The 14629-nt window shown below is 48.2% G+C and overlaps 3 protein-coding genes across 10 annotated transcripts in view; 1 reads left to right on the top strand and 2 right to left on the bottom strand.

Moving 5' to 3' along the window:
- Window positions 1–498, bottom strand: part of TESK2 (testis associated actin remodelling kinase 2) — a 135051-nt gene extending 134553 nt beyond the window's left edge. The window contains exon 1 of the mRNA XM_055341690.1: window positions 187–498. The gene's annotated coding sequence lies outside the window, so the exon portion shown is untranslated. The remainder of the gene's footprint in view (window positions 1–186) is intronic.
- A 4328-nt stretch (window positions 499–4826) lies between these two features.
- CCDC163 (CCDC163 homolog) lies at window positions 4827–8850 on the bottom strand. Of its 8 annotated transcripts, none has more exons than XM_055341490.1 (11): window positions 8650–8850; window positions 8375–8502; window positions 8253–8286; window positions 7890–8077; window positions 7696–7777; window positions 7173–7359; window positions 7001–7068; window positions 6440–6507; window positions 6040–6142; window positions 5343–5462; window positions 4956–5090 (listed from the first exon to the last, which is right to left on the bottom strand). In XM_055341490.1, exons 2-10 carry the CDS (start codon window positions 8450–8452, stop codon window positions 5347–5349), a joined length of 924 nt encoding a protein of 307 aa, XP_055197465.1. In that variant the 5' UTR covers window positions 8453–8502; window positions 8650–8850; the 3' UTR covers window positions 4956–5090; window positions 5343–5346. The 8 variants fall into 8 exon arrangements, 7 of the variants coding, with proteins under 7 accessions (XP_055197469.1, XP_055197465.1, XP_055197464.1 ...); XM_055341489.1 differs by having other exon boundaries at window positions 8703–8850; XM_055341488.1 differs by having other exon boundaries at window positions 8375–8850.
- Window positions 8851–9111: 261 nt separating this feature from the next.
- Window positions 9112–14629, top strand: part of MMACHC (metabolism of cobalamin associated C) — a 5629-nt gene continuing 111 nt past the window's right edge. The window contains exons 1-4 of the mRNA XM_055342003.1: window positions 9112–9224; window positions 11105–11299; window positions 12494–12646; window positions 13437–14629. The exon at window positions 13437–14629 is cut by the window's right edge and continues 111 nt beyond it. Of these exons, the coding sequence (XP_055197978.1) occupies window positions 9144–9224; window positions 11105–11299; window positions 12494–12646; window positions 13437–13856 (849 nt within the window). The 5' untranslated portion in view covers window positions 9112–9143 and the 3' untranslated portion in view covers window positions 13857–14629. The remainder of the gene's footprint in view (window positions 9225–11104; window positions 11300–12493; window positions 12647–13436) is intronic.

Here is a 14629-nt window from a genome sequence, read left to right as displayed (position 1 = left end):
GAAAGCGAGGGTAGGGGTGGGGGCTGCCCGGGACCCTGACGAAGGTGAAAAGGGAAGAGACAGGGGCCGAAGGGGTCCTGTCGGTGCTGAGACCCTAGCGCCAGGGCTCCGGAGCCGCGGCGTGTGGGAGCCGCGCGCGGGCCGGGGCGCCCGGAGTTTGTGCCCGACGCGCGCTCTCGGCGTTACCTGAGGCGGGACTGAGCAGTCGGAGGGGTGCCTGCGCGGGCGGAAGGCGGAGGCAGCAGCAAAGCGGGAGCATAGTAGCCCTCACTGCTCGGAGGCGGCAGAGGCTCAGCCTGCGGAGGTGGTGGGGGTCCCTCGCGCAGAAGCCAGCGACTCGGCGGAACTAGCGGCGGCGAAGGACGAGGAGGCTACTGCCATGGCCCCGCAGTCGGGACCGTTCTCCCCGTCTGCTTGGCGGGGCCAGGAGGGAGATCCCGACGGCGGGCCAGGGGAGGGAGCTGAACCTCCGCTGAAATCCGCGGCTGCGAGCGACTGAAACGCCAGCCCAGCCAGGCAGGGGGCCTGGGGGCGGGGCCTGAGGTGAGCACGCCCCTACCTCAAGCCTCCGAGCAGCCAATCAATCGCCAATCCTTGATAAACGAGCTGGCGGAATTACCCAATTAGCATTAGGAATGCCACGTGGTATGAGGGGGACTCAATGGGCGTCGGGGAAAGCCAATCAACAGCCCCAAGCGCCAACTCGGGAGGACGAAGAGAACCAATAGGAAGGAAGAGGAGATTAAAAACAGAGGAGGTAGTGTGTTGGGAAGGCGGAACCAAGGAGGAGGGAATACACCTGGGGGAAACCCAAGTCCCGGAGCCTCCGAAGAGGGGGCAGTAAACTCGAGAGGGACCAATCAAAATGCCAAACACATAAACGATAGGTAATTAATAAAGCTAACCGAAAATGGATTCGACTGACGCGGCTTCTCGGTTGGTGAAGGGTATAGCTAAGTGAGGACTACCTGAATATATGAACGCAGAATCCTGCAGGACCTCAGTATAGTGTAGGGGAAAAACTGATAAATCTAAACTACTGGAGATACTAAGAGTAATGGGTAGGGTTAAAATACTGAGGCAACTATTCATCTAGACTGAGATTCGATTTGGCGAAGGCTTCCTGGACATATAACACTTGGGCTGGCTTGAAAACTTAAGTTTGTTTTTTTCTAAGATTTTATTAATTTATTCATGATAGAGAGAGAGAGAGAGGCAGAGACACAGGCAGAGGGAGAAGCAGGCTCCATGGCAGAAGCTCGACGTGGGACTCGATCCTAGGACTCCAGGATCTAGCCCTGGGCCAAAGGCAGGCGCTGAACGGCTGAGCCGCCCAGGGATCCTGAAAACTGAAGATTTTTAAAGAGCTGGGTAGGGAGTAAGAATTCTGTTCAACTGTTCAACATGTGCATTTCCTTCCTCATGCTTTTCATATACCTGAACTTCAGGTGCTCATAATCTCTCGCCTGGGTAGATTGGAACAGGGTTAGGCTTCCAGGACTAAAGCAGGCAAGGAAACACTGGAGTATGGGTGAGGAGATACAGGCTTCCAGTAATGGAATGAGTAAGTCACAAGAATAAAAGGCACAGCAGAAGGATTATACAGTGACAGATGGTAGCTACACTTATGGTGAACATACTATGACATATAAACTTGTCCAGTATGTCGTACACCTGAAACTAAAGTAACATTGTGTGTCAACTACACGTAAACGAAAAAAAAATACTTTTATCTTTTTTTAAAAGATTATTTATTCATGAGAGACAGAGACAGAGAGAAGCAGGCTCCCTGCAAGGAGCCCAGCACCGGACTCGATCCTGAACCCCAGGATCACACCCTGGGCCATGCTCAACCTGCAGATACCCAACCACTGAGCCACCCAGGCACCCCTTACAAAACCCAGGCATCCCAAACAAACAAAAAAACAAAAAAAAAGTTTGTTTTTTTTTCCCAAACAAAAAAATTTTAAAAGATGTGTGATAGGACATAAGAATGGAAATTAAATGTGAATTGGGCTTAAATGCCAAATTTGTACTTTTTCTTTTTATGCTGTGAGAGCTGTCAAAGGTTCTTGAGCAGAGTAGCCCTAAGAGGACACTGTTTTAGTAAGATTAATTGGTAGCTATAGAGCACAGTATCTCCAAAAAGAAATCACCCCAGCCCAGTATCCTAGGCCTAAAGCCATTTCTGTATCATTCTTCTAGCAACAAATGATGTGCTGCCACCTGGTGACAGTTCAAATACCATTGTTCCACTTTGCTATTGAATTTTTCTGTTAGAGCCCCAGCATCCTTGCAAACCTGTCTCCCACAAAACCTGAGGCAAAGTAGTTGATAAATAAGTACAGTACTTGTACCAATTAGAATTGAGTAATGCCATCATACTACATGTATTTTTTGCCCGGTGAAAGATGTAAAAGACAGGGATTACTCGTACTTTGAGTAGGAAGATGAGCCTTGATGCCAAGTATTTAGTTTTTTGAACAAGTTCTGTTTGACCCAAGTCTGATCTCTACCATTCCACTCTCAGCAATCTCTTTTTAAGGATTATGTATTTATTTGAAAGACAGTGAGATCGGGAATAAGGGTAGAAGAAGAGAGAATCTCAAGCAGATTCCCCACTTAATCCCACAACCCTGAGATCATGACTTGAGTGGAAATCAAGAGTCAGATGCTTGATTAACTGAACCACCCAGGTGCTTCTTGCATGCAATCTCCTTAATACTGAGGGGGGAAGAGGGGCAGCCCAGGTGGCTCAGCGGTTTAGCGCTGCTTTCAGCCCAGGGCCTGATCCTGGAGACCTGGGATGGAGTCCCACATCAGGCTCCCTGCATGGAGCCTGCTTCTCCCTCTGCCTGTGTCTCTACCTCTCTGTGTGTGTCTCTCATGAATAAATGAATAAAATCTTTTTTTTTTAATAAATGAATAAAATCTTAAAAAAAAAAAAACTGAGGGGAAAGAACCAAGGATTGCCTCACAGCTATTCAGGTGTCAAAGGTCCACTCTTCATGACATATCTGCTAGTTATGCCAGGGCCTTGAATATACCCCATAACAGGAAGTAGCTCCTGTCCTACTCATCTCAGCCTTTTGTTATGCTTTTATTTCAGATACTTGTCTCCTCTTCCCAGCTAGATGGAGCTAAGAGCTGAGATTCTTATGAGCCCACTGCCTGTCTTAGCTGAGGGCAAATGCATACCAGGGCTGGTATTTAGCAGAAGAAACCTCATGAGATCTTAGTGGGATGTGGCTTCTTCTTTTTTTTTTTTTTTATAAATTAATTTTTATTGGTGTTCAATTTACCAACATACAGAATAACACCCAGTGCTCATCCCATCAAGTGTCCCCCTCAGTGCCCATCACCCATTCACCCCCACCCCCCGCCCTCCTCCCCCTCCACCACCCGTAGTTCATTTCCCAGAGTTAGAAGTCTTTATGTTCTGTCTCCCTTTCTGATATTTCTCACACATTTCTTCTCCCTTCCCTTATATTCCCTTTCACTATTATTCATATTCCCCAGATGAATGAGAACATATGGCTTCTTCTAAGGAAATCCTGGACTGCATTGTCTAGAATATAAAATCCAGGTAAGGTTTTGGGGCGCCTGGGTGGCTCAGTCAGTTAAGTGTCTGCCTTTGACTTAGGTCATGATCCCAGGATCCTAGGATCAAGCCCCACATCGGTCCCCCTGCTTGGCAGCGTGTCTGCTTTTATCTGTGCCCCTCCCCCTGCTCCTGCTCTCCCCCACCCCTCAAATAAATAAATAAAATATTTTAAAAAATATAAAAAAATAAAATAAATAAAAAATAAATAAATAAAATAAATAAATAAAATAAATAAATAAATAAATAAATAAATAAATAAATAAATAAATAATAAAATGCAGGTAAGGTAAAAGCAAAGCTGCCCTTAGCCTATGTAGAAAGATATACTTCTGGGGCAGCCCCAGTGGCTCAGCAGGTTAGCACCACCTTCAGCCCGGGGCGTGGTCCTGGAGACCCCAGATCAAGTCCCACGTCAGGCTCCCTGCATGGAGCCTGCTTCTCCCTCTGCCTGTGTCTCCACCTCTCTCTCTGTGTCTCTCATGAATAAATAAATAAAATCTTAAAAAAAAAAAAAAAGAAAGAAAGAAAGATATACTTCTCAGAGAGCAACCAAGTGATAGAAGGATCAGGACCAATAGCCACAAGGCCTATTTTTTTAATATGATAGGAAATATCAGGGTACATTATTCCCATTGATTCAATGAGTATTAAATCATAAAATTTGTTTCATTTAGTAAATATATACATGTATACCATTTAATAAATAGACACATATATATTTACCACAATGTAAACTATATTTCTTGCTAGAGGTCACAATCAAACAATTCTAAAAGCCACTAGATTAGAGGCAGAAACTGAAAGAAAACAGACCAGGAAACTGCTACAGAATGCAAGCCGGGCTGGGCTGGGCTGCTGAGGTTGAGGAGGTGTGGGGAGACGGGGATAAGTTGTAAGAGGCAGAAGCTGAGATGAGAAGATGAGAAGAGGAAGCCTCCTACTACTCAGGTCCAGGGCCTACCTGAATGCCTCCTCTGCATCCCCACAGCAATACTGCCCCAGAGCACTGCCCTACCTCATTCTACCTATCAGAATGGGAGCTCTCATCTCCCGTTCATCTCCAAGTTCCACTGATCACAGGGCTTGCACTCAGACAGTACAGCTATAAATATCTATGAACCTGGACTTCAGAGAGATGGCAGGAAGCAGTCAAATAACAGGAGGAAGAAAAGGTATAGTTGAGTCCATCCCATGTGGGTGCTGATTCACAGAAGATATCAGGGAGGGTTAAAACATTTTATTGCAGTTGATGGACAGGGTTAGGCAGGCAGTGACAAGCCTCAGTAGAGAGGGCAGATACCAGCTAGATCAAGAGAAACAGGGCCTTGGAGAGGAAGGTGAGCAAAACTACTCTTACAAGTCCTTACAGGTCACTCAGGAACATTGTGGGGCCGGCCCTTAAAGAAGAGTTTCTCCTGCTCAAGGCTCTGGGCCTATAGCTGTAAGCTGCTGGGCTCCAGGTTAGAAAGTGTGCTCCTCTGGAGATCTAAGAGGAGAGAAAGGGAAGAGAAAACAAACCATCAGCAAGCATCATGATATACATAGAACTAGGCCGTGGGCCTGGTCTGGTGGGGAGAAACATACAGGCCTACCTTAGGATAAGTAACAACAGAGGATGATGGATTCACAAAGAGGCAGAACCTCCATTCTACCCAGTGCCAAACAATTAGGCAGTGGACACCCAAGCACATTCAGATTCAGCCTCACCCAGACCTGGGATCCCTGCCCTTACCCTCACCTAGCTATATTAAAGGTTTCCAGTTGCTGTTATTGTCTAGAAGACTGACTTCAGAGCTAGATGAAGAAAGATAACCAGTGAACAGGGGCAATCTTAGACTGGAGGATGTGAGCGGAGGTCCTGGAAAGAGGAACAGAATGAGAAGCAGAGATGGTGACAGTCGGACAAGGGGACCCTCCTAGCACAGAGAGTCCCAAGGCCAGGACTCCAGTCTCCTCCCCCGTTATCCTCCAAACATATAAAGATATCTCAGTGACCCTGTACCAAGTATAGAATGCCCGGTACTACCTGTATGGACTGTAACCCAGATACTCATACCACCCCTACCAGCCCATGTCAAATCTAGGATAGTTGAGGGGCACCTGAGTGACTCAGGAGGTCAAGCATCCGACTCAATTTCTGCTCCGGTCATGATCTCAGGGTTGTCAGATGGAGCCCCACAGTGGGCTCTGCAATCAGTTGTGTTTGCTTGAGATTCTCTCTCTCCCTCTCCTTCTGTCCCTTCTCCAGCTCACACTCTCTCGCGCGTTCTCTCTCTCATTCTCTCTCTCTTTCATTCTCTCTCTCTCTCTCTCTCGTTTACTTACTTATTTATTTAATCTTTTAAAAAATATCTAGGATAACTGAACTTTGGTCCCCAATGCCTGGCCTCTGAGGCAAATCCCTTCCACTACCACAAGCACCCACATCCCCTGACCTGAGGAGGTTGTGATCGCATGGGGCATCCTGGGCCTCTGTCCTGTGGCAGCCTCCACAGTTTGATCTTTGCCCTCCTGGCCACTTTGCAGTTCCTCCAACATCTGTCAAACCATAGGCCCAGGTAGGACCAAACCTCTTCCTCTCCAAAATGAATCGCCCTCACCACCATTGGCATCTTCAGCACACACAGAACCCTCATGTGGGCAATGACAGTTTCTCAACCTGGAGAAGGGGGCTTGTGAAGAAGAGCTTTGGAGAAGGGTACAGTCAGCATAGGGAAGAGAGAAAGAGATGAAGTGGAAAAGGGTATCCTGGCCTGCCTGCAGAACAGAATAGAGTGAAAAAGGAAGGGGTCTCCACAAGGAGATATGAAGAGATAGATCTGATCCTCGTCCTACCTTCCAGCTGTGGGCCTGAGCTTGCTGCCCCTCAGCCATCTGTTTCAGCAGCAGCTCCTGGTGCTGACCTTCAGATGAGAAAAAAAATGTAAGGGAGCTATTCTCCAACTTCTTTCCTTTCCCCTCCCTGCCTTGTGCCCATCCTGGTGATGAAAACAGACAGGGGCAGCCCCGGTGGCTCAGCGGTTTAGCGCTGCCTTCAGCCCAGTGCGTGACCCTGAAGATCAAGTCCCATGTCGAGCTCCCGGCATGGGGCCTGCTTCTCCCTCTGCCTGTGTCTCTGCCTCTCTCTCACTATCTCTGTGTCTCTCATAAATAAATAAATAAATAAATCTTTAAAAAAAAAAAAAAAACTGAGACAAAGCATTCTAGTGTAGCTATTGGGAAGCTTCCAAGCTGATTGGGGAGACCAGACTCACACCATGGAGGCAAGACAAAACACTTGGCCAGACTTCTGAGCAGCTCAAGCAGTCAGAGCTACAGCCAGTTACTAGGATAGCAAAAAGACTCTCCATAGAAGAGGACAGGTGAACTTGTACCCACCCCCAATTGTTTACTCACTCAGCTGGTCCCGCAGCAGCTTTAGATCCTCCCGAAGAATCTCTGACTCCTCCCATAGGAGTCGCCGCCTGCGCAGATGACAGTAGTATCACCCCAAAGCCAATCAACAAGCCCAGAAGACACTACCAGGAGTTAGAGGCCTGAAGAAGGAGAGATCTTGACCATCACTTACTCATTCTGCAACTCTTGGTGAAGACCACTAGTAGCGCTGCACTTTCGTGGTCCTGTTTGTATTTGGGCTTGGGCCTGTTTCTGCACCTGGCTTCGAAGGCACTGCAGTTCCTTTCTCAGACCCTCCACGCGTTGCTCCAAGAGGAGGGCTCTCTGCTCTGGACCCCCCTGCAGCAGCCTTAGTGATGCTGTATGGGACAAGTTGAAGGTTAGCCCTTCTGAGAATTTTACACATGAGCTTAGAGACTCCACTTGCAAACCAAAACAACTGCACAGGAAGTATGTAACAAGGGATCCCTGGGTGGCGCAGCGGTTTGGCGCCTGCCTTTGGCCCAGGGCGCGATCCTGGAGACCCCGGATCGAATCCCACGTCGGGCTCCCAGTGCATGGAGCCTGCTTCTCCCTCTGCCTGTGTCTCTGCCTCTCTCTCTCTCTGTGACTATCATAAATAAATAAAAATTAAAAAAAAATTGTGTGCGTACATAATGAACTATGTGTATGAAAAAAAGGAACTGGCCAGGTACCTTCCAGAGCACGGATCTGATACTTCTGCAGCTCTCGCTCTTCCAGCAGCCCCTGCACAGCCTTCCTCAGTGTCTCAGTCACCTACTCAGGCAAGAAAAGCCACATGACCTACTGTGTCAGGGGCTTCCCCAATACCTAGTACCCTCATCTCACACAAACACGATACATACACACCTATGAGCCCACGCTTTACCTGAGCCTGGGACTGAAGCTGGGACCGGAGAATAATAACTTCAGCCCAGAGAGAAGATTCTCTGTGGGCCTCAGCCCAACTCAGCCTCTCCGGAGCAAAGGGAGTCTCTAACCAAGACTGTTGAGCTTGGCCTCCAGACTGTGGAGGCAAATGATGAGGGGAAATCCAGGTCCCAGGCAGGTCTCCTGCTGAAGGAATAAATAAGAGATAATTGTGAGGCCTATCTTTAGGGGAAAAAACAGATGTTTGCTCAGGACAGAAAACAGCTGGAATTTGGAAGGAATAGTGGAAGGTACAGACACTACAAACAGGCAGATCCTGGAAAGAAAAAAGGCTGGAGAATAGAAAAAGGACAACACTTACCTGCTGTGGAGACTCCAAGAGGATACAGATGCTGCTACAAAAGAAACAAGTGTACAGGCCAATAAGCTCTCAGTGTCCCTAAACCCAAAATTCCAAACGGGTACCCCTAGGCGCCCCCTCACCTTAATCCTGGCTATATTTCCATTAGTAGCATTGAGAAGTGCGTCGAGGTGCTCAGACCAGCTCAGGCTCCTACTCATAACCTTCTGCGAGGTTTCCTCCTGGCGTCTCCTAGCCTTGCTCTCCTAGCCTGGAATACCCGAGGCACAGCCCCAGTAAAACCACACGTCAGAGTGGGGACTGAGGAAGTAATAGTAAAGGTAGGGATGCAATATCAGGCCAAAACTAGGACTAGCAGGGAACGGCGCTTGGGGAATCTAGGGGAAAGGCGAAATACTCTGATAAGCAGATATCAGGTGGGACTTGAGAGTGCCGATTCTTGATCCAGACCTCTCCAGATGCAAGACACAGGCATTATCACCCCGAACTTGTGCCAGCGACTACAGCCGCCACCTGGTTCAAACCGTTCTGTAGACCGGGAAAGTCTGATTTTGGACTTGCAGCCGCAGCGCCACTAGGGAAACCGAGTTCATCTCTCGCGGAGACAACTGACGATGGAGGCTGCGGAACTACGTTTCCCTGGAAGCTACACGAGCATTCACACCCCCGCCGTGAAGCTTGCCGGGAAACTGAGGCTTTCGGATTCTGTAGTTGTTGTCCCCAAGGACCAAGTGAACTACATATCCCAAGATGCATTGCACCGAGCCAACGCTATTCCGCTGCTGGTCCCAGTAGTTCTTGGGAAATGTAGTCCAAGCTACCTTGAAACGCCACTGCCCAAATTATCCTCGAGACTCCATTCCCCAGCAAGCTCTGCGCGTAGCGTGCGCTATGGAGCCACAAGTCGCAGAACTGAAGCAGAAGATCGAGGACACGTTGTGCCCTTTTGGCTTCGAGGTTTACCCGTTTCAGGTTGGTTCATCCCTCCTGTGATGCTGGGCGAGGTGTATGATTGACCTGGGTGCTACCGGCGTGAAGCTCGAGAGCATTCTGATCCTTCCCGAGCTCCTCTGGCCCCATGTCCTTCTGACCTACAGGGACAGGGTGTCATCGAGGACTCGGTTAAAAGGGTAGAGAAATAGTCTCACGCTTGTCATTTTACCCCCATATAATGCCGTATTTTTTAATGAGACACACATAATCCAGTAATCGTGTGGCTCTGCCACCTCCATTATTCAGAGGAAGAAAGTGACCCCTGAGACCAGTCACCTTCGAAGGAATTAGAACAGGGCAAGGCCTGGAAGGTTTGCTTAGCTAAGATTTAGGCCATTTGAGGAGGGAAGGGCATTCCTTTTGTTGAATAAGCAAACAATTGGCTGGTTTGTTCATCTGCCAACAGAAGGATAATTCATGATGTTGCCAGTCACCAGCGCTGGGCTGGGTACAGAAACTGAGCACTCGCCTGACACAGAAGTCTGGTACCACCACCTCCCCTTGTTTACATAGATCCATTTCCCCTTTATCCAGTGCCCCCTGTGCTGAGATGTGTGCTTGGACATGGCTAAATCAACTCAGGTTGAGCCCTTTGCCTGATGATTAAGAGGCAGCACACTCCCACCCCTTCCACTGAGTGGCCCACAGCAGGGCTGAAAAGGAATATAAAGGAGGAGGTAGTTGGGTCTAACTTGAGAAGGACTGACCAGAAAAAATGGAGTTGAGCTACATGTGAAAAGAAGGAAGGAAGATTATGTACATCCCAAATATCAGGAATGGCTTGAGTAATGAGTAAAGGTGTGGAGGTAGTGGTGGATGGCAGGTATGGAGACAGTGAGAATGACTGGTGGGTCAGGTAGACCTGGGTGGGTAGTGGGAGTTACTGTACTGAACAGAGCCGGTCATCCTGGGCTCCTACTTCTCACTCCTTCCCTTCCCTCCAACCCTTGTGTGCTCTGGTCCAAGCCAGTATTCGTCACTTGGATTACTGCAGTAACCTGCCTGCTATCATTTTGCATGCAAACCATCCTCCACACTAAAGCCAGATCTTTCTAAAACTATCAGTTTACTCCTTAAATCTTCAATAGTTCGCCCCTGGGCAGCCCCGGTGGCACAGCGGTTTAGTGCCGCCTGCAGCCCAGGGTGTGATCCTGGAGACCCAGGATTGAGTCCCGTGTCAGGCTCCCTGCGTGGAGCCTGCTCCTTCTGCTTGTGTCTCTGCCTCTCTCTCTCTCTCTCTCTCTGAATAAATAAATAAATAAAATCTTTAAAAAAAATAGCCTCTTATTGTCAGCAAATTAGACTTGTATTCCTTAAATTGATATTCTAGGCCAGGCATAATCTCATGCCTACTGATCTCTCCACCCTTCTCTCCTGCTCGCCTTTACAAACCCTTCACTTCTATCAAACTGGACAATTTACTCTTTTGAAAATACGCCCTTTTTGCATGTTTTTGTTAATGCTGTAACCTCTATTTAGAATACATACCAGATTCTCCCTCCCCACATCAGTCTCTCAGTTTCCTCCTAGCCTTCAAAACAGCTTCCAAGAAGCTTTTTCTAATTTCACAGAACCCTCATCTGGCCTTGTCATTGCAACTAATCACAGTACAATTTCTTTTGGTTCTTAATTATTCATGAATTCTCTGCCTTTCTATTTTCACATTCCCTGTTAAATTTCCCCCATGGAGGAGGCCCCCATAAATATACATCATGCAGCATCAGTACAAGTCCATTGGCTGAATGAATGAGATGGGAGGCTGAGGCAAGATGTATGAGGCCTTGAATGCTAGGGTGAGGCATGGGCCTAGCAAAGGCCTAAACTGACCCTCTGTGTGGCCTGAATTTTCTCTGTTCCAGGTGGCATGGTATAATGCACTCTTGCCTCCAGCCTTCCACCTACCCCTGCCAGGACCTACCCTGGCCTTTCTGGTACTCAGCACACCTGCCATGTTTGACCGAGCCTTCAAACCCTTCCTTCAGAGCTGCCACCTCCAACAACTGACTGACCCTGTGGACCAGTGCGTGGCCTACCACTTGGGCCGCATTAGAGAGGTGAGCAAGGTTCTATATTCCCCCAGCTTCTAAACCTATAGCTGCTTCCACCTTCTCTTAAGCTCTCAATGCAGGACTAGACCTACATAGAGCCAAGAACCACTTCCCAGACAGAAGGATACCATAAAGCCATCCCTGACATTATGATCTCTCTTCATTCTGCTTTATCTTACCCCAGTTTCAGCCACCTTCTTCTAGCAGCCCCCCAGGTCTGGAATCAGTCTCACTCCCCCTACTCTCACGGGCAATTCATTATATGAACCTCAAACCAGAATTCCCTCAGCCTCCAAGTGAAATAGGAATAAGCCCAGCATCGTCTAAGTATTGCTCACCTGTCTTTGCCCTAGACCTGGAGGTTTTTTGCTGTCTTTGGGGCCTTTTGAGGACAGAACAATATTTCCCCACCACCCTCATACACGTACACGTACATATACATACATACATACATACATACATACACATACATTGGATCTCCCCAAAGCTGTGCCAGGTCTTCCTCCATACTGGGACTCTGGAAGACCAAGACCAGTCATCCCTCATAATAAATTTTTTTTAATATTTATTTATTTGGGGGCACCTGGGTGGCTCATTTGGTTAAGCATCTGCCTTCTGCTCAGGTCATGATCCCAGGGTCCTGAGACTGAGCCCCAAGTTGGGTTCCCTGCTCTATGGGGAGCCTGCTTCTTCTCCTTCTCCCTCCCCCCCGCCCCCGCTATTCCCCCTGCGTATGTTCATTGGCTCTTTCTCTGTCAAATAAATAAAACCTTAAAAAAAAAAAAGTTTATATATTTGAGAGAGACAGAGCACAGGAGCAGGGGGTCAGAGGGAGAGGGAGTCTCAAGCAGTCTCCACACTGAGTGCAGAGCCTGACATGCAGGGCCCAATCTCATGGCCCCAGGAGATCATGATCTGAGCCGAAACCAAGAGTCTGACACTCAACCAACTGCATCATCCAAGTGCCCCAACCCCTCAAAATAGAAGGTAGTCTTCTTCCTCTCTTCAAACATGTGCCCTCCTAGACAGAATATCATTTTCTTCACAGTGGGCCCATATGCCCCCCTTCCCCCAAATTTAAGGTCATGTTTTCCCTTCAAACAACTTCTGAGGACAGGACCTTGTTAACACAATATAGGGCTCTCTAGGACAAAGTTATGATTCCTCTCATGCTGAAATGAGCTTCCATCTCTATCCCAGAACCTCCCAGAGTTGAAAATAGAAGTCATCGCTGACTATGAGGTACACCCTAATCGACGCCCTAAGATTCTGGCCCAGACTGCAGCCCATGTGGCAGGAGCTGCTTACTACTACCAACGAAAGGATGTGGAGGCTGACCCCTGGGGGACCCAGGTCAGAGAGCAAGTGTGAATATTCCAGTAGGGACTGGGAGAAAATGAAGGCCCTCAAGACAGGTAGACATAATACAAGGGTAAGATGTGCCCTGGTCAGGAGCCCAACCTCATATGCTTTCTGGAGTCTACCTGGGAACAGATCAGGTCAAAGAACCTAGTCTGTCTTAATATCTGGTTACAGAGACGCCTGGGTGGCTCAGCAGTTGAGCATCTGCCTTTGGCTCAGGGTGTGATCCCGGGGTGCCGGGGTCAAGTTCCAAATCGGGCCCCCTGCATGGAGCCTGCTCCTCCCACTGCTGGTGTCTTTGCCTGTCTCCCATGAGTAAATAAAATCTTAAACAAACCTGGTTACAGGCTGGAAGGAGCAGAGCAGTGATTAGGAGACAAGTGGTAAGAGAGACTGGGAAATTGATAAAGAATCCTCCTTCCTCATAGCCAGAGTAAGCTTATGAAGTGTTGTCTGGGAGAGGAAATGGGGGAGCCCAGCTACAATAGTGACAGTTTTGGGGCAGCCCTGGTGGCTCAGCGGTTTAGTGCCACCTTTAGCCCAGGGCATGATCCTGGAGAACCGGGATCAAGTCCCACGTGGGGCTCCCTGCATGGAGCCTGCTTCTCCCTCTGCCTGTGTCTCTGCCTCTCTTTCTCTCATGAATAAATAAAAAGTGACAGGTTTGAATGTGGAATCAGTATCCTTTGGGAATTGAACAAGCATAGCCTGCAATGATGGTAATTGGGACTTAGTGCCGAGGTGATTTCCATGACCTTACTTTTCTTTGCTTTCTCCCAAGCACATAGCAGGAGTGTGCATACACCCCAAATATGGGGGCTGGTTTGCCATCAGAGGAGTGGTGCTGCTGCCAGGAACAGAGGTGCCAGACCTACCACCCACAAAGCCCCTGGACTGTGTGCCTAAGAGAGCTGATCGAATCACCCTGCTTGAAGGCTTTAATTTCCATTGGCGTGATTGGACATACCGGGATGCTGTAACACCACAGGAGCGCTACTCGGAAGAGCAGAAGGCCTACTTTTCTACTCCTCCTGCCCAACGCTTAGCCTTCTTGGGCTTGGCCCAGCCTTCAAAGGATACTAGCTCTCCATCTCCTGAGCTACCTTTTACCACATTCAGACCCAAAAAGCCCCAGAATGCCAGCAGAGCCCGGGGCTGGGTCAGCCCCAGTGTCTCACCACCTGCGTCCCCTGGCCCTTGATATCCTTCCTCCCCTGGGATCCCTATTTATAAGTGGTACTTGTTGGGACTCATTTTGCTTTTTGGCAAGGCAAGAGATTTTATTTTGATATAGTATTTATTCTTCATATAAGAATTATAGTAGAGATCTTCAATGAAGATGAGGCTCAGAGAACTTAATCAAAACAAAGACAAGACAGATTCAGAATACCCACCTGGTTTGAAATAATGGGATTCCTATTACTATGTCTCTGCTCCAATAAGCTACTTGTTACAAAACCTTTATAAAGGGTAATCATCCCCTAATGACCCCTGCCTCATAGGCTTGTTGTGGGGACTGAATAAACGCCTGTAACACACTTCTGAAAGGATGCCTGGCTTATACTAAGTGGTCTCAGTAGTCATTTGAAAGCCCTGAGAATCCTGTACTGCAGCTCAGAGGGGGTCTTGCTTGGAGGGATGGGGATAGGCTGGAATAGCTGATAGGTTATCTAGAAGGGTACAAAATACTCTTCTGAATCTTTCCTAGCCACAAGGACTTAGGAGGCACCCACTTTTTCCCCCAGACACACACTCCTCCCTTCAGGAAGATAAAGGTGGAAAAAGGACTACCCTCAAATCAAGGCTATGACTTAGGGAAGCCAATTAGTGCTAAGCATGGTTCTTTTGATATGGAAAGCTTTACCCTATATACCATAGGGGTTTCCCCCTACCTTTAGTTTTAAAGCCTCTACTTCTGTTTTGAAGGTTTTTTTTCAGCGAGGCTCAAACCACCATATGCTAAGTTCCACAGCC

The sequence above is a fragment of the Nyctereutes procyonoides genome, unplaced genomic scaffold (assembly GCF_905146905.1).
Source record: "Nyctereutes procyonoides isolate TBG_1078 unplaced genomic scaffold, NYPRO_anot_genome, whole genome shotgun sequence".
In the NCBI taxonomy this organism is placed as follows: domain Eukaryota; kingdom Metazoa; phylum Chordata; class Mammalia; order Carnivora; family Canidae; genus Nyctereutes; species Nyctereutes procyonoides.
The sequence above is the reverse complement of the archived record's forward strand: the minus strand, read 5'-3'. Positions and strand labels throughout refer to the sequence as shown.